Here is a 25858-nt window from a genome sequence, read left to right as displayed (position 1 = left end):
CATGAAGGGCAGTGGGGGGGGTGTTACATGAAGGGCAGTGGGGGGGTGTTACATGATGGGCAGTGGGGGGGGGTTACGTGATGGGCAGTGGGGGGGGGTTACATGAAGGGCAGTGGGGGGGGGTGACGTGATGGGCAGTGGGGGGGGTTACGTGAAGGGCAGTGGGGGGTGTTACGTGATGGGCAGCAGAGACAGTGCAACAACATCCACGTCTCTTGCCTTTACAAGCCGTCACTGACCAGCTTGGGGAAGTATGGTCGAATAACCGTCCGCCCCCTCCATGACCCGCATGCCATGGGGAGGCCCTCATCCAGCAGTGGATTGACAAACGGGCTCTTCATGTACATGTGAGTCACGTGTGAATTAAATGTCTTACGTATGTTGAACTTCTTTTGCGCCATATGAGGCCAACCGTGCTAATCGAAGGTGCCATAACTACCTTTGAGATAATGGAACGAACGAGACGGACTAAACGAGCAAAGCAAAGCGAATTGGTGAATCAAATTGTGACCCAGAATCGTGACAATTCATAGAATCGCCGAGGTTGTGACATGCCTGGCACAGACATCCCCTTGTCATTACACTGAACTCCCTTCACTATCACGCTTGTGTTATTTGAGCGCTACTGTATGTTTATGGCTGAATAAGCCAGTGTTTTTCAATCGCACCATCTTCACATGATGGATAAGCAGACAATGTCTCCCTCCACATCAAATGTAAAGTTATTCCGACATTACCCAGTTGCCCCATTGACTTATGGGGGTGCACGTCAGCATTAACATAATGCACGAAAAGCATCAGTTTCATCACCTATTGCTGCGTTTTCACAACCGCTGGAAACAGACCGGAGCTGTTGCTGGGCTCTTCCAGAAGTGGACCCAGAACAGCAACGGAGAGATCCGTGGCAACGCAGCACAAAATCACGAACGATAGCAACCAGCAGGCAATAATGAATACGTTTCTTGAGATTGAGCGAGTTTATAGGACGTTGAAAGCAGAGGTAGTTTGTAATGCTAACACAACGCAGCTCGTTTCTTCTCCCAATGCTTATAGAGCCACGCAGATCCAGAGGCTTCTCTCTTACGCTTCATCCCCTCCCATGCCCGGAGAGAAGCAATGTTATTTATGTATTAATATTTATCGCATGCGTGGGTTACATTATGCCACCCTAAGTGAACTTTATATATATAGTTGAAGCAAATCATGCTGTTTTAAAGAGAAAAATACATGGCCCTGAAGTTGACCTAGGTGATGAGAGTCACGATTGACCCCGTGACCTCGCATCTCTTGCGTTAACCCCGTGTTAGTTTGCCGCACAGCCCGGTTGATGCTGGCGTGGCCCGATTGGGCCACCGTGGGAATCTGGGCCAGGTCCACGTGCTCGCTTCACAAACCGCGCAGCCAGATGTTGAGTGGTTGTGGGGACGTAGCATAAGACTCCAGGCAACGCCTTTTTGATGAGACTTGGAGAGGTGGAAACCGGTGCAGGGTTTCCACTCGACACAATTGCTCTTGGGTTAACATTGTTTCAGAAGGCCTATTGGTCGATGGAACTTCTATTTTAATAGGTATTTTGTTTGGCAATTAAACTAATCTTTCCTGTTAATTATTGTAAATCTGGAATAATTGGCACGGCTCGTTCGACTCTTCAAAGTGGACTCGGAGATCACGCTCGGCCTTTTTACAAGTGATGCATTTTTGTGTTACCTATCGCGACTTTTCTGTTCATCTTCGCATTGGCTTCAGTACATGGAAGGAGTCTGTTTGGCCCAATATCACCACTGTCCAATGGGAGAGCAGTAACGTAGAGCGTGCCACTTGATTACTGGTTGAGTGGCTCAACTTTGAGCGGTTGAATATCATCGCCACTCATCTGTATCCCCGCTCGCTGGCTCATTAATTCCCCGATGAAAGGAATAGATTAAGATCTGAAGCATTCTTAATTCTGGATAATGAAGGCGTCGCGATTAAAAAAAAAATTGCAGCAATGCAGAATATGGGGCGCGCAAATCGGTTTGAGCGCCCCGGATTATTCCGCGTTGCGCTGGAGATGCGGAATTAATCTGAATATTCCGTGACCTGAGCGTCGGCATTAAAATGGCCACAGGGTCACAGCGACAGGAATTGATGGTCCTTGTTTATTTACTGACTTGCGAGATTCTAAACGATACGGGTTCTCTTAATTTTCGTATCCTTTACAATCGAATGTTATGAACAAAGCAAAACATGCATTAGCATATCTGTACAGATCAAACACTGCACTACAGACATTGACGATAATATTTCAATGTATACAGGAGTGGCATGTATATATTGAAGCGTGACTTTCAATGTACGTAGTAAAACTGTACGTTTCTGTGTATGTAATCTATTTTATGCCATGCACTGCCATGTTATCGTTTTACATTTTGCCAAACCATTGTTTTAAATGATACGCATATAATTTTTGCACTCCCTGCGTTCATTGCAACAATTAATTATCGCGTGTGCGTGTCGCGCCGTGTTTCCTCCCGACAGTTTGTTTTTGCACATCTCGCCAACTCACGGCGAGTACAGTGCCTCCTCGTCTTGCGGTGTTTATTGTTTTTCTTAACGCGACGACGATGTCGCCTTCGTCAGTGGAGTGCTTCGAATGGCCACGGCCACCGGCCGCGCTTTCGCTGAAGTTGGCGCCATCGTAAAAGCAAGAGGGGGGGGGGGGGGGCACGCACGCCGGGCATCGTCAGCGAGCCGCCTGCAACCCGGCCGAGTTGTTAATTAAGCAGCGGAATATCCGTTTCGAGCGATGCACCTACAGGGTTACGGAGCTGCAGCTCGGGAGTCAGGAGGGCGGACATAAGTCAAGATCATCTGGATTAAATCTCCCGTGCCAAATAAGATTGGGGTTTATCAGCAAATGCCTTACGTCTCTTCCCCCCCCACCTTTATTTTGCACAGTGCCACCAATTCCCATCTATAAAATGCCACGCGTCTCGTCCCGCCTATCGCATTGGTGGGTGTCCCCCAGCAAAAAGTGGGACTGTGCGGGATCTTGAAAATTAATATCAATATACTGTGACAGACCGTATTGCGTTGCGTTTGCAATATAAGCATCGGTATTGTGTTGTGACTTGTTCAGTTTACGTGGTGCAACGGTTGGAAATTATTCTTGCTTTGTGGTTTTTATCGCTGTTGTTTTTTTTGTCACTAAAATAAAACGTGAAACCAACTCTGCACATCGCTCGATCCAACCGCAGTCGAGTGAGTGACGAGTGAGTGACGAGTGAGTGACGAGTGAGTGTATTTTATAACTCGGTGCTTCATTCGAAGATCGTCTGTTCGTCAAGTAAGGTAAGCCAACGTTCATCGTTTACCTACCTTCTAGCTGTTTGGAATCGGCGCAGACGTGAAACTACGTTATGTACGTTTGTATGTTGAACTTCTTTCGTGCCGTACGTAGCCAACCATGCTAATTCGACCCTTCAGCAGAATATTTCAACCAGTGGAATTCCGTTCTTTGGTGGTATTTTGTGTGATGTAAAATAACAGGATTTACAATATATTAAAATTCTCCCACTTTTTCTGCAATGACAATTTGAATCTCGTATGTCAATGTGTGAAGACGACTCGTACAAAGTCAGGCAGTCTAGTGAGCCATTCTCTTGACACCTTAACTTATTCGTGTATATTTTGGATTTCACATTGTAAATTGCTGAATTTTTTAAAGTGAATTTTTCCGATTCTCTGATGTTATTTTATATTTATGGAGCGCCCATAGCTCAAGGAGCTTTACATCGTTTAAAGATGTACAAAGACAGATGGCAAGGGCCGAGCAATGAGTGACCGTAACCGAGGGCACATGGGGTCACGAAAGGGCTACAGGGGAAGGGACGGGACGGAGGGGAGGGAATGGGCAATGGAGAAGAGGGGGGGTGGCTTTACGAGAGGAATTAAAGGAGGGCGACTGCTCAATTTGCAGGGGACATTGATTCCAGCGGAGGGGGTGTAAGGAGGGAGAAAGATCAAAAACGAAATTGGGCACAGTGAGAAGGAGAGAGAGAAAGTCAAGATTGTTAACGAAGAGCACTATGGAGGACATAAAAAGAGATGAGAGAAGCCAGTACTGCTGCCTTGTGTATTACGATAATGCGTATTAACCCGCGAAAGCCTCAATAATGAGTCCCAAGACTCATTTTCTCAGGAGGGCCCTGCCATCTGGAATCCTAATTCAGTAATTTGGCAGGTGATTTTCAGCATTGGGTTATAAGAATAGGGTTTCTCCTTTTTTCTGGCAACAAAAACAGGTGTCAAGATTTTTTGGTTATTTCGGTAAATTCATGTGACTTTACCGAAAGAACCAAGAATATGAATCCCTGCAGTCACGAAAGCTTTAAACAGGTGTTAAGATGTTAAAACACCAAACTGAAACCTTTTGCAAGGAATCATGTCTGCATTAACCACAGATACTTGTGAAAATACAAACAAAAAACATGCTCTGACAGTACATGCATTATCTGTATCTGGTTAATGCAGACATGATTCCTTGCAAAAGGTTTCAGTTTGGTGTTTTAACATCTTAACACCTGTTTTGTTGCCAGAAAAAAGGGGGAGACCTATTATGTTTGACACTGGCAAAGGAGGTCCCATGAAGTATTGGGTTACTTGACCAAAGCCAGTTCGATTGTGTGTGTTGGTTGTTGCTGCTATGAGAGGCAACCCGCAACCCATGCAAAACGGGGCGAAAACACGCTCCGCTAAAACACGCTCCGCCAAAGCACTCGAGCTGGGAATCGCTGCGAGGCACCAGTGCTATCGCTGGACAACCACCCTGCCGCCCATACTTTGGTGACTCGGGTTGAAACAAATAGAATGCCCTGGAGCAGAAATTACTCACAACACAAAACTTGGACCAGTCGACAAGCACCGCAAACTCTGCCGCGCTGCCTGCTACGGGCGCGTTACCATGCAGGTGGGTGTCTCATACAAACTCTGCCGCGCTGCCTGCTACGGGCGCGTTACTCCCGTCTCTGTGTGATCCACCAACCCTGACCGGCATGTAACGTGCCACTGCTGGCCAAAGCATCCCTAACTTTGTGCCATTCCTCACTTCCCTTCGTTGCGCCTGTCCAGTGGTGGCCTCCAAACAAGGCCTGGCTCCAACTCCTCTCGGGGGGGGGGGGGGTAGGAGGCAGTCGGGCTCTTGAGTGGGGGGCCACCGAGCAGTGATTCGCCGCTAAGAAGAGGGAACTTGGGTGGGGGCCCAAGGGGCCCAAGTGGTGGGGCAGGACCCACGCCAGCACCCGCCTAGCGCCGGACCTCCTCCGAACTCGGCGATGCCGTCTCTCCCGCTGTCTTCTCTCTGCTTCTCTCGCTCTTCGCTCCGGAGTTGATCTCCTCTCATCTCTCGTTAGCTGTTCTCACGACGTGTACCATGCCCCATTGCCACTTGATTTCTGTTACGCCCCTACCTGTGTAACAAAGGTCGAGATGCGGTTGTAACTCATCGTTTGTAATAATATTTTGTGCCATGATTTCGATTTTTTTGTCTCGTGTTCTCCATTGCTAATGATAATGTAATGATAATGGAGATCCTGATGGGAGACACTGATTATGATCGTGGGTGATGTTAATGTTATACTGTGATTCGGATGTTGTTGCCAATTGTGAACAAGATGATGATGGTCATTGCTCACTCTCTCGTGCGGATGGATATGAGTTGAGTAGCGACGAGCGACTCCACGGAGAGCGCTCGCAGCGGACGCGAGTCCCAGGGCACGCGGCGCTGCGCGACTCGTCATTGACGGGTGGCACCGTCGTTGCGATGTTGACTCGAGTGACGAGCAGGCGACCTCCACCGGTGCTGCTGATGACTGTGACAACTCTGACGGCCACGATCGCGATGGCCTCGCTGACACACGCACGACGGACCACCAGGGCTTAGTGACAGCAGGGAGCTGCCTGGGAGCAGAGCACCAGAAAATATGTCCCCACCCTTGCTGACGGTGGGGGTCGATGATGACACTCTCTCTCCCCGTGACGACGGCGACCTTCTCCCAGAGCCATGGAGAACTTGACCTCGCTCGACCTCCTGCCCAACGGCGAGGTCCCGCTGATGCCCCGCTACGGCTTCACCATCCTCGCCGTGATCATGGCCGTGTTCACCATCGCCTCGCTCGTGCTCAACAGCACCGTCGTCATCGTCACCCTGCGCCACCGCCAGCTACGCCACCCGCTCAACTTCTCGCTCGTCAACCTCGCCGTGGCGGACCTGGGCGTCACGGTGTTCGGCGCCAGCCTCGTCGTGGAGACCAACGCCGTCGGGTACTTCAACCTCGGCCGCGTCGGCTGCGTCATCGAAGGGTTCGCCGTCGCTTTCTTCGGTGAGATTTTACATTTCCCCGGCACCCCACCACTCCGCAATTGCGGCAGTAGCCGTCGTCGTTGCTACATTGGTGATCCCAGACAAGAGGATGTCGCATAGCAGTTCAGAAACTGCTGATGGTCTTTTTATTTTTCTGCCAATATCCGACCATGTCCTTCCAAGTGCTCGCTGAGCTGCATTGGCTTCCGGCTGCCAAACGAATACATGATGAGGTCGCACTCATTGCACACAAAGTAGTTGCCACAAATTAACCACTGCCCTGCTTATCTTGTCAAGGAACATAAACCATCACACGAACTCCGGTCATCCTCGCAGCGGCTGTTGGATAGCCATCGAACAAAGACGGCCACCCCATCGCACACTTTCAGATGCGCTTCTGCGGCCGTCTGGAACGCTCTTCCTTCTGATACTCGGAAGCCACTGGAGCTGTGCAAATCTTGATTTGCAGCTTTCGTGACTGCAGGAATGCATACTCTGTGGGTCTTTTGGTAAAGTCACCGAGATATAAATAATAGATCACGACGTTTCGATCGCAACACAATCGCAACACAAGCAATCGTCTTCAGAAATAGTTCAGGATGGTGAGGGATGGTGAAGGATGCTTGTGTTGCGATCGAAACGTCGTGATCTATTATTTCTATTTACGTGATTTGATCGAAAGACCCAAAGAGTATGGAGCTATGCACTTTACAATCTAGATTAAAAACTAATTTCTTTGGAACTTATTTTTGTGTATAGTTTGCTGTCCTGTCCCCACGCATATCAGATTAGCACGGTTGGCTACATACGGTGCAAAAGAAGTGCAACGTATACACATACACAATGCACAGTGACCGTGATTTTTGTATACACTTCCCTGCGTGTAATTGGAAATATGCGGTTTTCTTGCCTGTGCTATGATGGGATTTTGCTCGTCACTCCATGGCCCCCAACTGACCCCCTTTCCGCTACGCCTCCCCATCTTCACCTCCTCCCCTCTGCCACCTCGGTCCGCAGGCATCGCCGCTCTGTGCACGATCGCCGTGATCGCCGTCGACCGCTTCGTGGTGGTGTGCAAGCCGCTGGGCACGCTGATGTTCACGCGGCGCCACGCGCTGCTGGGCATCGCCTGGGCCTGGCTCTGGTCGTTCGTGTGGAACACGCCGCCGCTCTTCGGCTGGGGCAGCTACGAGCTGGAGGGCGTGCGGACGTCGTGCGCGCCCGACTGGTACAGCCGCGACCCCGCCAACGTGTCGTACATTACGAGCTACTTCGCCTTCTGCTTCGCCATCCCCTTCCTCGTCATCGTGGTGGCGTACGGCCGCCTCATGTGGACCCTCCACCAGGTGAGGGTCACTCGTGAGGTCGCACGAACCGTGCTAGGTACAACACACAAGGGTTGTCCAGAGAGCAATGCCCCACTTTCTTTGTTATTGGACAAAATGTTTTGAAGATAAGTGAAACCTTCCCGTACATGCGCATCACTACTCTTCCACATAATCTCTCTTCCACCCCAATGACTCTTATGCCATTGAGAAGCGAGAGCGTGTGTGTGTTTCATGCCAGTGGGGCATTACTTTCTGGGCGACACTCGTATATGTGTTTTCCTTTTAGGGCAGTATTATTATCAAATGCCTTTTGAGTTTATCAGGGCTCATATTCACACTCTTTGGAGAAGGGATATATTATAATAAACACGATTTATAACGCGCGCATGTTTAGACCCTACCCACTACTGATTCCGACTTGAATTACATCTCGGTACTTTACGATTTCAATTCTGAACTGGAGGCCGCTTGCCAATCCTATTGTCTATCCCTCATTTCTTCCCTTTCCGTGCACCCTGCTCTGCTGTTTTCTACCTGAAACACTCTGCCACATCCTTCACCATCCTCAACTGCTATTTATTCTGCCCCCATCTCTCAAATTCGTTCTACCATCCCCACTACCTCCCTTCCTGCCAGCAGCATACCTACCTGCCCCTCTCCTCCCTCCTCCAATTCTTCCCCTACTCTAAATACCTTGTCCCTGCGTCACTCCTGGAGCTGTCAAACTTGGTCTCCAAAATTCACCCGACATTTTCCTCCCTTGATCCCCTACCGCCCCCTCCTTGCTCCCATCTGTCATCCCCACTATCCGCCGGTTCCTCCTAGCTCTCTTCAACTCTTCCCTCTCATCTGGCATCTTCTCTAACTCCTTCAAAACATCTTCTTGTTTCTTTCGGTAAAGTCACGTAGAAGGGAAGTAATAAAATAATAAAAATAAAACATAATAAAACAATTCTCACGACGTTTCGGCTACAACGCAAGCAGCCGTCTTCAGGTGAAGAATGAGACACTACCCTATGCTCGTGTGATGTAAGAGAATAAGGTTTAGATGGAAGCATATTATAGAATTTTTACGAGGTAAAATTGTAATGTATTACTTGCTGTTAGTAACTCAGCTTATTATAGAGTATAGTAAGTATACTGATGGTGCGATGCAGTTTATACTTTAGTTTTTTATGTAGTTTATACTTTAGTTTTCTACGTGGTTGTTGAGTAACTGCAGCTACATATCATTAACATTCCTTTCCTTTGTTACTGCTAATCCCTGCACCCCCCTTGGTTGCTGCTGATCCTGCATAATGCATGGGCATAATATGACTTTGACACCCCCCCGCCCAACGCCTACGCATTTTCCATGAATATGCTAAATCCCTCTTCACATGCACATTCTTTTTGTTAAGGCGCTCTTCAACCCCCAATGCAGCTTATATATAAGCTCCTAGTTTGGTAGTGTCTCATTCTTCACCTGAAGACGGCTGCTTGCGTTGTAGCCGAAACGTCGTGAGAATTGTTTTATTATGTTTTATTTTTATTATTTTATTACTTCCCTTCTACGTGACTTTACCGAAAGAAACAAGAAGATGAATCCCTGCAGTCACGAAAGCTTTAAATCCTTCAAAACAGCCATCATTCTACTCATTCTCAAAAAACCTTCACGAGATCCTTCCATCCTTGCACACTATTGCCATATTTCCTTGCTTTCCCACTTCTCCAAACGCCTAGTTCACACCCGACTCACTCCCTACATCTCTTCTCACTCTCCCTACGCCCTCCACCAGTCTGCTTTCTGTCCACTCCATTCCACCGAAACTGCTCTCCTCCCCGTACACAACCACTTGGTTAACTTACGTCACTCGGGCCTCTCATCTGTCTTAATTCCGCTTGACCTGTCCTGCGGCTTTCGACACCCTTGATCACTCCATCCTCTTATCCACTCCGTCTAACTTCGGTATCACTGGCACGTGACTTCATTGGCTCTGCTCTTACCTCACTTTTCGTTCATCCACCGTCTCTTTAATCCGTGGTTCTTCCTCCCCCGTCACGGTTGGCATCCCCCAGGGTTCTGTACTTAGTTTTCTCCGATTACCTTTCCCTCAACCCTTCTATAACCACCTTGCTCTAGATTCCTGCCTCCCGCTCTCCTCCTACTCCCCCCTCCATATATTTCCCCCCGCTCAGTCTAACTCCGATGGCTTTTGTCCAAATTATTGGCGTCTCCTTTGATTCCTCATTACCCTTCACTTCCCACATCGCCATCACACCACTCGCACGTTGCCGCTTCCATCTTTTCAATGCCAGGAAAATTCGCCCACTCATCACCATCGCCGCTGCCAAACTTCTTGTGCACTCTGTTAGTCTTCACTCGTCTGGGTTATTGCAACTCGCCCCTGGTCGGTCTCCCTACCTACGCCTTTGCCCCTCTACACCAATTTCAAAACTCGGCTGCACGTGCCGCGCTGTCTTTAACCTCCCCTTCGCCTCTCATTGCTGCCCTATCCATCAACAACTTCACTGGATTCCTGCCTATCACCGCTGCCTCTTTAAATTGCTCACCTTAGTTTTCAAATCTTTGCACGGACTGGCCCTCCCCCTTACCCTCGTCACTACCTAATCCCCTTCCCTTATCTTGCCATTTCGTACCGTAGTCGGTAAGCATTGTCAAGCGCCTTGTTGAAAGGCACTTTCTAAATCCAAAATAGAATAGAAACTGACTCATTTACCTATTGAGAACTCGGAGACCCTAAGGCCAGAGCTCAAAGTCGCTTGTACGCCAAGGTGAACAGGTGACAGCCTGGGCAGCTGAGATCTTGAACAGGCGACAGCCTGAATAGGTGAAGGCCTGAACAGGTGAGAGCCTTGAGCTGCTGCTGGAATGTGGATGATGCTGCTGCTGCTGCTGAGTGTGCAGCAGTGGGAGAGGGAGAGTACGACATGGCTACTGCTGCTTATGCCGCTGTGGAAAAGTGCCGCTCAGCCAGCACGGTCCTGGTTCTGTTTGCGTTGAGCAGATTAATTATCAGACGTGGGGCTGGTTGCTTTGAAGCCGTTGTAGTTTGTCTGATCTCTGAGTGCGGGTGACATCAGTAATCGATGCCAACAATATAACCAAGTCAGGGAGGGAGCAGCAATGGGCTCTCCTTTATCTCCTGCTATAGCAAATTTGTACATGGAAAACTTTGAAACCAGAGCACTTGCCTCGAGCACATTAAAACCATCCTTTTGGTTTAGATATGTGGATGACACTTTGGTTGTCTGGCCACATGGTAAAGATACACTTAACGATTTTCTAAATCATCTCAATGCACAAAACCCGGCCATTCAGTTCACCATGGAAATGGAGGTGAAAAACACACTCCCATTCCTGGATATTTTACTTGGGCATGGCCTAAATGGTAAAATAACACACAGCGTTTACAGAAAGCAAACGCACACTGATGCCTATCTGAATGCAGATTCGCATCATCACCCAGCTCAGAAATCCTCTCTTATCAAGACGCTCATACATCGGGCTAAAACAGTGTCAGATGGTGAAAGTCTAGTGAGAGAGATTAAACATGTTAAAGAAGCACTAAGACAGAATGGCTACAATAATGCTCAAATTAACAGAGCACTAAATGCCAAATCATGATCGCAAAACAACACTGCTGAAAGCGATCAGATTATTAAAACAATAAAAATACCATTTATCTCAGGAGTAACTGACAAATTAGCCCGTGTTTTGCAAAAGCAAAACATTACAGTAAGATTTGGTACAGTACACAAAATTCAACAACTAGTAACGTGCACTAAAGACGAATTACCTAAATTATCAACAGAAGGTGTATATCGGATTAATTGTGTATGTGGCAGATGCTATATTGGACAGACAGGGCGTAACGTTAGTGTAAGACTAAAAGAACACCAGAGAAATATTAAACTATCACAAACACAACTGTCGGCAGTGGCAGAACATGCATGCCAACAGGGACACTCAATTGATTTTGACAACGTTGAAGTGTTGTGTAAAACTAGTTACTACTGGCAAAGACTAATTAGAGAATCGATTGAAATTGAGAGAAACAGAAATAACTTTAATCGCTCAGACAGCTACAGGCTTAGTGCGGCCTGGAAGCGTATTATTAAATAAGATACATTACAATTCCTTATAAGGGAAACAAACACTAACTGATTACTAATGTAGCATAATCACGATAAAACACATTCCAAATGATTACTAATCTACAACTCGCATCGTAACAATAGCCTGATTACTAATCTAGTATATAATTACAATCACTCCCCCCTTGAATCTTTGCACCTGATGATTTAATGAGTTAATGATGACGTCACCCTGCTGCTGCTCTATATAAGAACGGGAGACACAGCAGAGCCTCACCATTCTGGCGAATTGCCCGATGAGGGGGAAACTGCCCTGGCTTGCCAGGGGAGACACCAGGAGCATCGAGGTGATCCTTCTAGCCCGTCCGGATCTCAAGTGAGACCTAGCCACCAGCCCCGAGGCCTGCGAGGGCCCTGACCGTGTGGCCAGGGATGACCACGCTGCCAAGAAGCGGGGACTGCTGGAGAATGGAGACGGAAATCGCAACAGATGAAGAGGGGAAACGGCAAGAGTCAAGGACCACGAGGGCCACCCGAGTTGCTGAAGGAGACCGGGATGACCGAGCCACCCAGCTTATGCTCGCAGCAGATGAAAAGGAAGCAGGGAGTGCGTCAAGAGAAATGAATGCCACCTGCACTGCTGAGGGAGCCTGGGACGACAGAGTCGGCCAGACGGTGACTGCAGGAGATAAGAAGAAGACGCGGCGAAAGCAGAGGGCCACCGACACCACCTACGCTGCCGGAGGGGACTGGGGCAGCCAGACCGACCCGCTGGCAGCAGGGGGATGCGTGGAGGAGGCATGGAGATGGATGGAGGGGAACGCGGCGGAGGCACGGCAGAAGGAGAGGATGGAGGAACTGGATGGGAGGGCGGGAGCTGATGGAGTGGGTGAGGGAGGCCGAGGAGAAAAAGGTACGGCGTCCGGACGCAGAGATGCGGGTGCCCCCGAGCGGAGGGTGGGGAACGAAGCCAGAGAGACGCCAGCAACCCTGGGGCAGGGGGAGGCCCGGAGGGAGAACGCGACAGTGGACGCTGGACCGGTGGGAGCTGGGAGGCCCCGGGAACGAGACGGGAAATGGCGAGGCGGGGCAGGGGTGAGTCTGACACCACCTCATGTCAAACGACATAATTGCGTCAGAGTAATGATGAAGGACGAGGTAGCAGAAGAAGTGACCATCGACCGAGCGACCTTTGTACGGTCAATAATGATGGGCTTGCTACAAATAGAGCCGACAGACTTGTACTGTTTGATAACTCTGCCGGGAGGGAGGGCGTTTGATGTAAGCTTCAACTCAAGCCCCCTGCTACAAAGATTTATGACCCGCTTTGAGGAAAAGGCGGAGGAGAAGCCATTGATATCAATGAAGCTACAACTGTTATCAGAGCTGGACACGAAGGTGGTGACTATTTTCCTATACAATGAAGCCCTACATGACCACGACGTGGAGGTCTGGCTAAGACAGCACTGCTCGGTACTGTCGGGCTGTAAAAAGGTGAGGGACTCAGTGGGGATATGGACAGGGGCAAGACAATGGAGGGTGCGGCTGAAAACAGAGGGAGGGACCTTGAGACACATCCCGAGTGCCCTGAACATAGGAGGCAACCGGGGATATGTTGTGTATGCCGAACAACCTAAACTGTGTAGGAGGTGTGGGGGCAGCGGTCACCTGGCTGCAGTGTGCAAGACAAAAGTCTGCTATAGATGCAAGGCACTGGACCACGAGGTAGAAGAATGCAGTGTTCCGGCACAATGTAACCTCTGCGGTAGCCGAGAACATCTGTACAAAAATTGTCCGGAGTCGTACGCCAACAAGGTTAGGGCGTATAGGGTAGGAGGAGTGAGGGATGAGGAAGGGGGTGGAACCAAACTGGACCCGGATAAGGAACTGGTGAGGGAAGGACGTGGGGAGGTGGCTGAGCAGCAGCCACCAGCGACGGATGGAGGGGGAGAAGGGGAGAGGCATGCAAAAAGAGCAGAATCGACATCGAGCGAGCAGGAAGAGGGGCTGGCGGGGGAGGGGAGCGACGGCATGGGCAGCATCTCCGAGACGACCGTGGAAGACTGGGCGGAGGCGGTGGAGGAGGATGAAGGAAAAGGGGAACGACAGCAGGAGGAAGGCAGTAGCGAGACATGGGAGGGACCAATCGGAAGGAAAAGGAGGATACGGAGAGCCCCAAAAAGAGGCGCCCCTTTAGGCAGCACGGAATCCTCGGACTCCTCGCTGGACACAGAGGCCTCGAGGGAGCGGATGGAGGAAAGGGTGGAGAGCCGGCGCAGGGGGATACCCTTGAGAACAAGGGGCAAAATAAAATTGCGGGAACTGGCGAATGAAGACGGTTACGGAGGGCGAGCGGAGAAGGCCACTTCGGACTGAGACACATCCCAACATGGAACTTTCCGTGGCGTCCGTAAATGTGAGGAGCTTGAAGGGAAAGGGGAGGAGAGGAGCAATAATACAACTGCTACAGGCTACCAAGTGGGAGGTGGTCTTCCTCCAGGAATGCCACCTACCATACACCCTGGGCCGGGAGGAGCTGTTGGAGAGCTGGGATGGCTACTACTTTTGGTCCGGGAGTAATGAAAATCGATGCACGGGGGTGGTTACCCTCCTAGGCAGGAGGGGTATACAGATAGTCGGGTCCCAAGAGGTGATCCCGGGCCACCTCCATTATGTGGACGTGTCTTATGGAGAGGCAGACCTGAGACTAATAAATGTGTACGCCCCCACGACGTGCACAGAAAGAGTGGACCTATGGAATAATGTAGCGACCCTACTCGTGACGAGACGGCAAGTCATAATGGGGGGTGATTTTAACTGCGCGTTGTGCCTGGGAGACCTATTATCGGTGGCTGGGAGGAGGAGGCTCGATCCTTCCTCTAGGAAGTTGAAGGAGCTGATAGAGGATTTTAAAATGACTGACACCTTCAGAAAGGTACACCCGGTGAGACCGGGATACACGTGGTCGGATAAGGGTGGTAGAAGGCAATCACGAATAGATTTCATCTTTGTGTCTGCCAATGTGAAGGTGGATGGAGCAGACCTGGAACCCTTCCCCTTGTCAGATCACAATTTGGTGAAGGCAAAGCTCGGTATTCCAGGTGGCCTGAAGATGGGGAAGGGAACCTGGAAAATGAATGTGAGCCTGTTGGAAGACAGAAGGGTTGTGGAAGACTTTGTAAGGAAGTACGAAGACTGGACGACCCTGCAGGAATGCTTTGCCACGAGGGTGGAGTGGTGGAGCATGGTGAAGGGACGGATAAAGGCCCTCTTCCAGACACATAGTAGAAGGAGGAGTGTAAACAGGGAACTGCAGCTGTGGAACGCTAGAATCGAGAAGCACAGGTTACTTGAGCTGGGATTCCCGGTGGGTGAGGATATACGGAGATTGAAGGGAAGGTTATCCTCGGTATTGGAGAAAAGAGTCAAACAAATGGCATACAGGGCAAGGGTCAGGGAAACGGAACAGGGAGAGAAATGTACGAGTTTCTTCTTTAAGAAATGCAAGGCAGGAGACAACACACTTAGGGAATTGGTGAGTCCGGTCAGAGGCAGGCAGGCAACGACAGAGGGTATGATAGAGATAGCGGAGGAGTACTATGGAGAGTTGTATGGGAGGAAGGGAACGGATAAGGGAATAAGGGAGGCACTACTAGGGGAGCTAAGACATGAGGTTAAGAACCCAGAGGTACTGGGAGGGAGGATCCAGATGGAGGAAGTGGAGGAGGCAGTGAGGAGGCAGAATAAGAATAGGACGCCAGGACTGGATGGAATTCCAGCAGAATTCTATATTACATGCTGGGATTTAATGAAAGGGGACATGCTGCAGATGTATAGGGAAATGCTGGAGGGTGGACTGGTGCCAGAAGAAATGTGTGAGGGGCTCATCATACTGATGTATAAGAAAGGGGACCGGAGAGAGTTGGGAAACTGGCGTCCAGTTACGCTCCTGAACTCGGACTACAAGATTATGGCAAAAATAGCTGCGACGCGACTGGGGAAGGTGGTGGAGGGAGTAATCGAACCCGACCAGACGTGTGCGGTGCCAGGAAGAAGGATTTCGGACTCCCTGATTTTATTAAGGGAGGCAATAGAGGTAGAAGGAGAGAGGGGATGCCCCCTAGGGCTTCTTAGCCTGGATCTTGAGAAGGCTTTCGACCGCCTCTCGCACGAGTATATGTTCGCAGTGTTGGAAAAAATAGGAGTGAGGGGACCCTTGGTCGATTGGGTGAGGCGTCTTTACCAAGGGCTCAAGACCAGACTACTGATAAATGGGGAGCTCTCGGGGACAATTCCAGTAGAGTCAGGGGTGAGACAGGGGTGCCCGATGTCCGCGGTTCTATTTGTAATGTGTATGGAACCCCTTGCACAGGCAATAAGAAACAATGAGGAGATTAAGGGAGTGACCATCCCCGGGAATAAGGAACAGGGGAAGGTGGCGCTATATATGGATGACGTAGTCGTGCTCTGTAGGGACGTGGCATCAGTGTGGGGGGCCATGAAGGAGACAAACCGCTTCGGCCTGGCCTCCGGCTTGAAGGTGAATGCGAGGAAGAGCGAATTGATGGCCTTCGGGGACCCGAGACTATTTGAGGGTCGGCCGCCTGAGTTGGGGATAAAGACGGAGGAAGTCAAGGTCTTGGGAGTGTCCTTTTGCCGAGAAAGGTCGGCGGAACGAAACTGGGACGGGAGGATAAAGCAGGTAAAGGGACAGTTAGGCAAGTGGGCTGGGAGACGGCTCACGATGGAAGGGAGGATTCTGGTAGTGAGGGTGGTGGTTTTACCAACACTCAACTACCTCGCATATGTGTACCCGCCAGGTAGGAGGGAGGCAAGAATCCTGGAATCGATGTTGTTTAAATTCATTTGGGGAGGCGGGATGGATAGAGTGAAGAGAGTGGTGATGTGTAAACGTGTCGAGAACGGGGGGAAGGGTGCCCCAAATATTGCACGTGTGCTGTCCTCAATTTTTGTGTGCAACACTTTGAGGTTATTCTTTTCCGAAGATCCCCGGGGGAAGGCCGCGTGTTATTTAAGGTATCGCCTGATGTGGCTCCTGAGGGGGCTTGGGATGACCCAATTACCGGCGGGCACGCCCTTGGCCTGGCCACAAGGATGGCTGAATGCGGCGGTGGGTGACTACATAAAAGAGTACAATTTGAGTCAGAGAGGGGGATCGTGGAACTCCAAGGAGGTATTGGCCAAAGTAAACGAAGGGGAGGCCTGCGAGGGGGTGATGGGCGCGAAGAGGACTATGTACCGTCAAATGTGGAGGAACACTTCATCAACGGCGCTCACAAAAGAACAGAGAGATCTGTCCTGGTTGGCGGTGTGGGATAGATTGGAGACGAGGGGCTTCATGTTTTCTCGCCGAATGGCACGTTCGCCCAAATGCCCGAGGGGCTGCAACACAGATGAGGACGCGGTGCACGTCATGGTGAGGTGTCCCTTCGCACAGGAGGTGTGGAGACTGAGCAGTCCGCTGTTGTCCTGGTTTTACCCGTCGCAGGTGATAAGTCGGGACATTATGTGGGGAGTCTTAAGGGAGGTGCGGGGAGATGACAGAGATCGAACGTGGGCTATAATAGGCGCGACAAAGGAGGCCTTGTGGGGAGCTCGCAGAAAAGAGTTGGATGGGTCCCCTATATCACCGTTGGAGGTGTGCTACTGGGCGAGGAGGTTGCTAGAAAGGGTGATGGAAGTAGACCGGGTTAGGCTGGGATACAAGGCCGCAGGTGTGAAGTGGAAGTGGCCCCTACCCGGGGTGGGGTAGCGAGGGGACCGGCGGGTATAGGGAAGGGATAGTGAAGGATGGCCACGCACATTTTAGCCGGCCTGCTAAATCGTGTGGGCGAGGAATGTACGTGTTCGATCGGGGGAAGGCGATGTGATGGAGCAGCGCATGGGTGAATGGTGGTGATGAATGTAAATAAGGGGAACGGGGCGGTGTGCGTTATGGCGGCGAGCTTTTTTTTGTTGCATTGTATGTGGGTGGAGCCCGCGGATGTGACGGAGACTCGAAGGGGCCAACGGGGCGCCCGGGAAGGAGCGGTTTTCAGTACTCTCTTTGGTTTTCCTTGTACCCGTTGAGAAGTTAATAAAAACCTTTAAATCGCAAATCGCAATTACCAGCGAAACGTCGTACTCAAATTGTAAATGTTGTGGCTTCAACACACCAGTGGGCTAAAGCAGTGAACTATTTGTCTTTTGTCAACGTGACACTTTTTTACTGATTGGCCGTGTCGGGTGGTGGAGGGTTACGACACATTTATAAATAACGCGATCTAAACCCAAAAACGTTGATTATGAATAACATTGGTCGCGAAAGGCTACGTGTTAAACAAGTCAGGGAGGATTATCTTAGCTTAAGGCACGGCTATTACGAGTACAAGGTACACCGATCCATAACAATACTATATTATTGTACCCTACACTCCTATAACCCGATGAAGACAGAATATAAATATCATGTGGACAAAATAAGGCGAGATGGACGTGGCCTGTCTAAATAATATCCGGAGCAGCGTTCCGGACTGATTCAGTTTCAATTAATCAGAGTGATTTTCTGCACAAAGTCGCATTGTTGCGGTGCTAATATCCAGTGTACAGCATCTGATTTAGTGGCGTGGTAATTCCACATTCGTATGGTGGGGACAAGTCTACCCAAAAAACAACACGATATTGATTTATCCCACCAAGTAGTAACTGCATTTCTCAATCCTAGAGGGTTGATGGAACGGAGTCAACCCTCAACCAGGATGTGATCTCGTGCTGTTCCCCTTGCGAGCTGCTCGCCCTTCTGTTGAGCCACCTGGCCGGAATGAATGAGTTCAATTCCGTAATAGAGGGTTTTTTTGGTGAGATTGCGTAAATATAATTGCGTCGTTAAATCCGCCACCACCTGACAGACACAGCCAATTAAGTTGTGGGCATGTGAACAAAACATGCCAATTAGTTACTAGTACAGCACACCGGTGTGTTGTAGAGGAAACCCACAACTAGTAACTAATTGGCATGTTTTGTTTACGTGACAAACCTTACTCATTGGCTGTGTCGGGCGGTGACAGGTATTACGACACATTTATATTTACGCGATCTACCCCAAAAAAAAACTGTTATGGATAATATTGGTCGCTAAAGCCCACTACTACTACTACTACGTGTTAAACTGACTTCAATTTGTGATGCGGCAACAGCCAGGGCCGAATTAACCCACGGGCTAATAAGGCCTTAGGCCCTCATATTGTGGGTCCGCCTTTAGGCCCTGAATTCCATGTTGAGGTAACAGCTGAACGACGGTAGCACAAGGTCATCAGAAATAGTTTTGTCTATTAAATACAATTATTCTTAGCTTTGCCACACGGCTAAAGCTAGGGGGGCGGGTTAAACCATGTTAGTTTGAAGAAAGGAGTAATCGCGAGCGATTTACACTTAATGAAATTACCTTGAGTTAAATTTTACACGATGTGCTTGAAATAGTTCGCAATACGTAACAGTGCGTACTTAGGCCCTTCCTTCCTATTAGCCTGAGGCCCCCTCGTACACCCAACTGTGACCCTGCCTGGTGGCGGCGGCGGCGGTGGCGGCTCCTCTGCTGCTGCTTTGTAAGGTGGCCAAGCTGGGGATGGGCGAGAGCGGCAGCACCGCCAAGGCGGAGGCGCAGGTGTCGCGCATGGTGGTGGTCATGGTGGTGGCCTTCCTCGTCTGCTGGCTGCCCTACGCGCTCTTCGCCATGATCGTGGTGACCAAGCCCGACGTGTACATCGACCCGGTCATCGCCACGCTGCCCATGTACCTGACCAAGACGAGCACGGTCTACAACCCCATCATCTACATCTTCATGAACCGCCAGGTACGGGCCACGCCGATAATGGTGGTGCCTGTGGCAGCTGTAAATCCTTGTTGTTTTTTCAGGAGGGTTCTGCCATGTTTTCACGTTTGGGGGCGATGTTGTTGCTGCTGCTGTGTGTGTGATTCCAATTCAGTAATTTGGCGGTAAAGTTTCAGCATTGAGATGTTGTTTGGCCAATAGCAGTTACATTCTATGTGTTTTTTTAGAGCTATGGGAAGAAATCTGAGAATCCCCAGAGGAAACCAATGCAGAACAGGGGGAGAACATACAAACTTCACACAGACAGGATGCTTGAGTCAGGAATCTAACCTAGGACCTCCTTGCTGTGAGGTGCGAGTGTTACCACTGCGCCACCCTCTGATGACAATAGGTTGAGGAGTCGGTCTTGGTGAACGTGTTTAGGACAATTGAATAAATATACAATGTGGCCAGCCCATCATAGACCCAGGGTGAAATCCTGTTAAGGCTATACAAATGGCGACGGCTTGGGGAGAGGCACTCATTCAGCAGTGGCTAGATCATGATTGATGATGACAAAGTGCCAAGACCGATTCAGTGACAAAGGGACGTTTCTAATTTCATCGATGAATTTCGTGGAGAAGAAGGTGGCATTGGAGTGAAGAAGGCAAGAAGAGATTGGCTGCCCGGTGATGTTGAGTGCACTCCCTCATCCCCAGCACTGTGAGGTCACGTAACACTGGTTAAAGTTGTGAAGTGTTAGCCCTTAAGCTGCTTAGCTGGACAGCACACTCGTAATGGCATTGCTTAAACCTGTGCCTCAGCTGATCTCTAATTAATATAAATACAGTCTCTCTGTTATGTGTACAGGTCTCTATTCTCAAGATTGATGGCAGACCAGAGGCAGATGTCGGAACTTCCCAAGTCGGGGTTGGGGCGGGCAGTCCCGAAATTCCAAGCTTTTAAAATTGGGACATTCATAAACATATTTTTAATGCAATTTATTTTCTTTGTTGAATATATCAATACATTCTCAATGGCGGCGATCGCCCCCATGCACCCCCCTTCCCCTGCGCGTCCCCATGGATCTGCTACTGATAGTATCCATGTAATTTATTGATGAATTAAAACCATTTATTGCACTTATAATCCACGCATTGAATTGTGGTGCATGGTGCAGACCTCGGGGTTTATTATAATTAATTATAATTTCAGCAACGTTAGCTGGAATTACAATTACATTGTGCTATCTGATTCATTACGATGTATGCAAATCATATGCTTAACGATGCATTTAGCTCTATGGAGCCACAAAATCTGTCCCGATGAGACGGGGAAACTGAGAAACGAGACAATTGAGGTGGTCATGCGACAATTCAAACAAAGTGATTCTTACATCCAGTTCACAAAGCTGAAATGTAGTCACGTATTTTTTGTTCGGTCGTTGCTGACTGGGCTGAGACCGCCCCGCTCGAGAACCTGGTTCACCCACAGTGAACCCTGCCACCTGTGGGTAAACCCGTATTCACAGCCAGGCTCTGAGCCAGAGGCTACCGCTCAACGTCTCTGAGTCGCCCAGCCTCCTCTCCAGATTCATGTCTTGACAAAATGGCCGGCACATTGCCTTGGTTCTCTGCCCCGTTGTTGTTGTTGCTGCTGCTTCATTTTTCATGAAATGTACACACGTATAGTACAGCAAATTATTCAGCTCACTGCTGGATGAGGGCCTCTCTGCACTGTGCAGGTCGTTGGGAGTTATTTAACCAGACTGGCCAGTGCTGGTTGTTGAAAGCAGTAAGCATACATTTTGGAGCACGTTACGGTACAAAAGTGATTTTTGCTGCACTGCCCTCTACTGCATCATGGTCGCTCAACCAATCACTATCCAGCCTCAGCCCTTGATGAGCTTACGAGGTTATGACGTGGTTTGGCGCATTCCCAGTGATTCGGCCATGGGGGCTTGAAAAAGAGGCAAAGGGTCAGCCCTGCAAATGCTCGCTCATGCCACTGCTGGCAGAAGGGCCTCCACTGGAGGGAGCTCTAGAGAGTACTTGGCCTACTCTTCCAAACTGGCCTGACGTCTTGGAAGAGGTGAGAGTACCCACGCTGCCCCCCACCATGCCTGCGTTGTACTCACGCTGCCCCCCACCATGCCTGCATTGTACCCACGCTGCCCCCCACCACGCCTGCGTTGTACCCACGCTGCCCCCCACCATGCCTGCGCTGTACCCGTCGACGCTACGAGGTTTGCAGCGGTGGAGAAGATTAGGAAACGTGCACCATTTTTTCAAATCCATTGATTCACGGGGGGGGGGGGGGGGGATCGAACTAGTAACTAGCATGCCAATCATTACACCCGGCGGAATTCCTTTTCATCATACAGGGACTCTACTTACGAACATTCGAATTACAAACTTTCAAAGATACAAACAAACCTGTCCATATGTCCAGTTGCCTGTTCAGACCGAAAATCATAAGTTTAACTGCCGTGCAATAGATGGCGGTGGCGGCATCTACATCTACAAAACGTGAAGAACCAGTGACATCTACAGGAGATTATACAACTTTTAAAGCCATTTCCCGTGTTAAGTGTACACGCCGTACAACGTGTTTGGAATCGACAGGAGTAAAGTTTCACGAACAAATCGACTTTGGAACAGACCTCTGAAACCTAACTCGTTCGTAAGTAGAGATGTCCCGTATATCGTCAACAGATGAATAGTCGCCAACAGGTGACTCTGGGGGCCCTCTGGCTCTGCTGAGCGACGGACGGATGCTCAGCGCGGTGACGGTGGGCTGCGTGTGTGTGCGTGTGGTGCCTGGCGGTCGTGCGCGCGAGCAGTTCCGGGACTGCGCCGTGCCCTTCCTGCTCTGCGGACGCAACCCCTGGGCAGAGCCTTCCTCGGAGTCGGCGACGGCGGCCTCCACGTCGGCCACCAGCGTGACCCTGGCGTCCGCGCCGGGGCAGGTCTCCCCGAGCTAGAGGCATCGCCACACACGCCACCACCGCCATCGCCACTACCATCACTGCAGTCACCACCATCACCACCATCAGCACCACTACCATCGCTTCAGTCAGCACCGTCATCACTGCAGTCACCACCATCACCACCATCAGCAGCAGCATCAGCAGCACCACCATCATCGCCACTACTACCGTTTCAATCACCACCATCATCATCAGCAGCATCACCATCATCACTACTACTACCGCTTCAGTCACCACCAACATCTCTATTACTGCCACCACCACCATCAATATCACCATCAACACAGCTCCTAATGCTGCTGTGACCACCATCAGCACGACTGTCACTAACATCACTGTCATACTTTCATCACGACTACTTTCCACTGCAGTGCTCAGCACCAACGCCACGGTCACCAATCGCTCCCTTATTTCTACTCGGACGGCAGAGTTCATCGGGTCTGTTTGTCGCTGATTGTACGGCTCTACATAGTAGCGCGTCGGTCGCATCACATTGCCCTTTCTGCCTGTCTGTCTGGCCACACGTAATGCCTGCAATAGTTAGCACAGTGTCATTTACATTTTAGCAGTGAGGCAATTTTAATGCGCCGTCATCGATATTCCCGTTTCCCACAATTGTATCCCAAATGGGCTATCCGTGTCACGTTACGTCATGGAATTAGGTTAAAGTTATTTTATTTGTTAACACGCATTGTCCCGTTTAACCAGTTTCCCGGCTATTTTACAAGGTACATCCACGAGAGATGGGCAGTTGTGCAACCTTGCGTGTTAGAGAAGGGCCCATGGAAGTGGATATGGCAGAGCTACCTCTGAGATCCCTTCCAGTGAGTTGTACACGGTAGGAGGAGGCAGCACTTTTCCACACGCTCTACCAATGAGAGTAACATACCTATCCTTGGTTCTTTCGGTAAAGTCACGTAGAAGGGAAATAATAAAATAATAGAAATAAAACATAATAAGATACAATTCTCACGACGTTTCTTATTTTTTATTTTATTATTTCCCTTCTACGTGACTTTACCGAAAGAACCAAGAATATGAATCCATGCAGTCACGAAAGCTTTAAATCGAAAAGTAACATACCTGTTAACCCATACGGTTTACTTGTATTCTTGTACAGGGAAATCTAGTTTTCAGGTCCATATGACGTACAGCCGTTTCAATACGGTCAAAACAATATTTGTTTTAATGTCTTTGTTTGTGTTTCTCCCTTGTGATGGGAATTTGTAGGTTGAACTTTGAGGTTTATAAGGGCACGAGGTGACCAATAAGGTCTGAATTGGTCTGTAATAAGGTAGGCATTGATAAGGGATTGACAGGTATGGAGTAATGTTTATCTCATGACAGCCTGGAGTTCAGCCAAATTAAGTACAACAGATTTTGAATTGTTTAAATATGTGAAGGTGTGTGAGTTTTGTTATTTTTAAAGTGATGACTGTTTCTCATTTTCTACAGAGGGAGAGCTTGTAAAATCTAATCCTTCCTAAATTGGATTTTGGACAGGTTGCATGATCAGCTCATTGATAATTGACCGCTAGCAAAAAATACCTTTTTGCTGATTTTAATTTTGTTCAATTAATTTTGGACATCGGTAACATCAGCAGTTACTAAAATTCTGAACAATCAATATTCCATTGTTAGCTTGCTGGAAAAACAATCTGTCTTTGCTAAGATAAAAGAGCTTTCCAACTGCAATTAGACTTCCGTAATTAGCACACAGATTAACAGTTAATCAATTGAGGAGTGTTCCTGGATATGAGCAGGCTTCAAATGGCCGTGTCACAGCTCAGAGCGCGCATTGCTGATATTTTGGGTATGAATCTGAGCTTTGTCCGTCTGTGATTAAACCAAATTCCTGAGTGTAGAGGTGGCCAGGTGGCTTATAGATGAGAGGTCAGAGCACTGAACTGACACCGTTGAGATTCAGGAGAAGGCGGTACAGCAATGTGCAGAAGAATATCTGCTCCTTCTGCACGGGGATAGAGTGTTGCCCCCTCGCACGCGTGGGTTTTCTCCAGGTGCTCGGTTTCCTCCCACATGTATAAACACTCATTAATTGGATGAAACATCTTGGTGTATAGAGGACAGCAGAGCTTGTGCAATTGTTGGCACCGGCTCACCACCTGGCTGGCTTGCAGCTTGTCTGTGGTTCCTCGGAGAATGTAAGATGCCATGTGCATGAATGACGCTATATAAAGCACATGTTCAAGTGTAATGGGTTTCTGGCCTCATCCCGGTCACCAATAAATGCACCGAAAAAAACGATCGCATCTTATCCATGTTTGTTCTCGCTCTGAGAATTAAAACTGTCACTTGACGAACGATACTCTTTTTGGCAGGGTGGAGAGAAAAGTGCTTCTCACGGCTGTGTGGACCAGACGTAGAAGGGATCTCAGATGTAGTTCTGCAAAATTCACTTCTGTAGGTCGTTCCCCAACACAAAGGGCTGCACTGCTGTGAGAATTACAAACGAATTCTTTCTTTGTTCTCGTGGCATGATGCCGATAGCAAAATCGGAGTAAAGTTGGGGGGATATTCCACGAAGTAAAACGAGTTTTTTGGGCATAGAGAGTGGATGGTCACGGCCCAATCACAAACGAAGTTATATAATAGTGTTTTTTGTTTGTGAGACCAAGCCCTGCTCCTAAGTGCTGAAATGTATACGTGATGACTGATATTTGCCAATAAGTAACGTCATGATTATTCATCCTTTCCGTAGCGATTCGATGAACTGTCCCGGATTGTGGGACGTGCTTCAATTAAACATTCCATAAGCTTCTTCCTCATGTTTTACCGTCTCGTTCTCTTTGCTCAGGTAGCCTAATAAACACACAATGATCGCAAATCGTAAACCGATTCTTGCACGCAGAATTCTATGCACGTATCACAAGCACAGGAATCAGTTTAAATCCACGAGTTAACACACGTCATTAACTTTGGCCCGCTAACGAATATTTGCAAATCTGATTTACCGTCGCACAGTCTCACCACTAAGTGGCCCACTGGCCACACGTAACACTGAGGCCTCTGTGCGGCGTCAAACTGCGTTCACTCATCGGGCATCGGGGGGGAGAGCGTCGCGCCGTGGTCAGCGCACCGCATCTTGAAGCACTGCGACGTCTGCCCTTCTTCGCCCCCCCCCCCCTCTCTCTTCTTGTTCTTCGTCCTCAAGCCTGGGCTGCTCGAGTTCGCCGCATGATCAGTGGATTGTATTTATTTCAGCAGGAAGGGCCCAGTGAGCTGCTCGGGCTCTTACGTCATAGGCGTCCTGCGTCTGTATGGATGTTCGTGCT

At 49.3% G+C, this 25858-nt stretch overlaps 1 protein-coding gene across 2 annotated transcripts; it reads left to right on the top strand.

The window, feature by feature from the left end:
- The first annotated feature begins 124 nt into the window (after positions 1–124).
- LOC133355654 (parapinopsin-like) lies at positions 125–25347 on the top strand. Of its 2 annotated transcripts, none has more exons than XM_061573031.1 (5): positions 125–3240; positions 6037–6359; positions 7358–7686; positions 19376–19618; positions 22419–25347. In XM_061573031.1, the coding sequence occupies exons 2-5, from the start codon at positions 6041–6043 to the stop codon at positions 22557–22559; spliced, it is 1032 nt and encodes a 343-aa protein (XP_061429015.1). In that variant the 5' UTR covers positions 125–3240; positions 6037–6040; the 3' UTR covers positions 22560–25347. The 2 variants fall into 2 exon arrangements, with proteins under 2 accessions (XP_061429015.1, XP_061429014.1); XM_061573030.1 differs by having other exon boundaries at positions 125–3330.
- The last annotated feature ends 511 nt before the right edge of the window (positions 25348–25858 follow it).

The sequence above is a fragment of the Lethenteron reissneri genome, chromosome 51, assembly GCF_015708825.2.
Source record: "Lethenteron reissneri isolate LAM-NWPU_2019-01 chromosome 51, ASM1570882v1, whole genome shotgun sequence".
Lineage (NCBI taxonomy): Eukaryota > Metazoa > Chordata > Hyperoartia > Petromyzontiformes > Petromyzontidae > Lethenteron > Lethenteron reissneri.
Note: the sequence above shows the minus strand (reverse complement) of the source record. Positions and strands in the feature narration are given on the sequence as shown.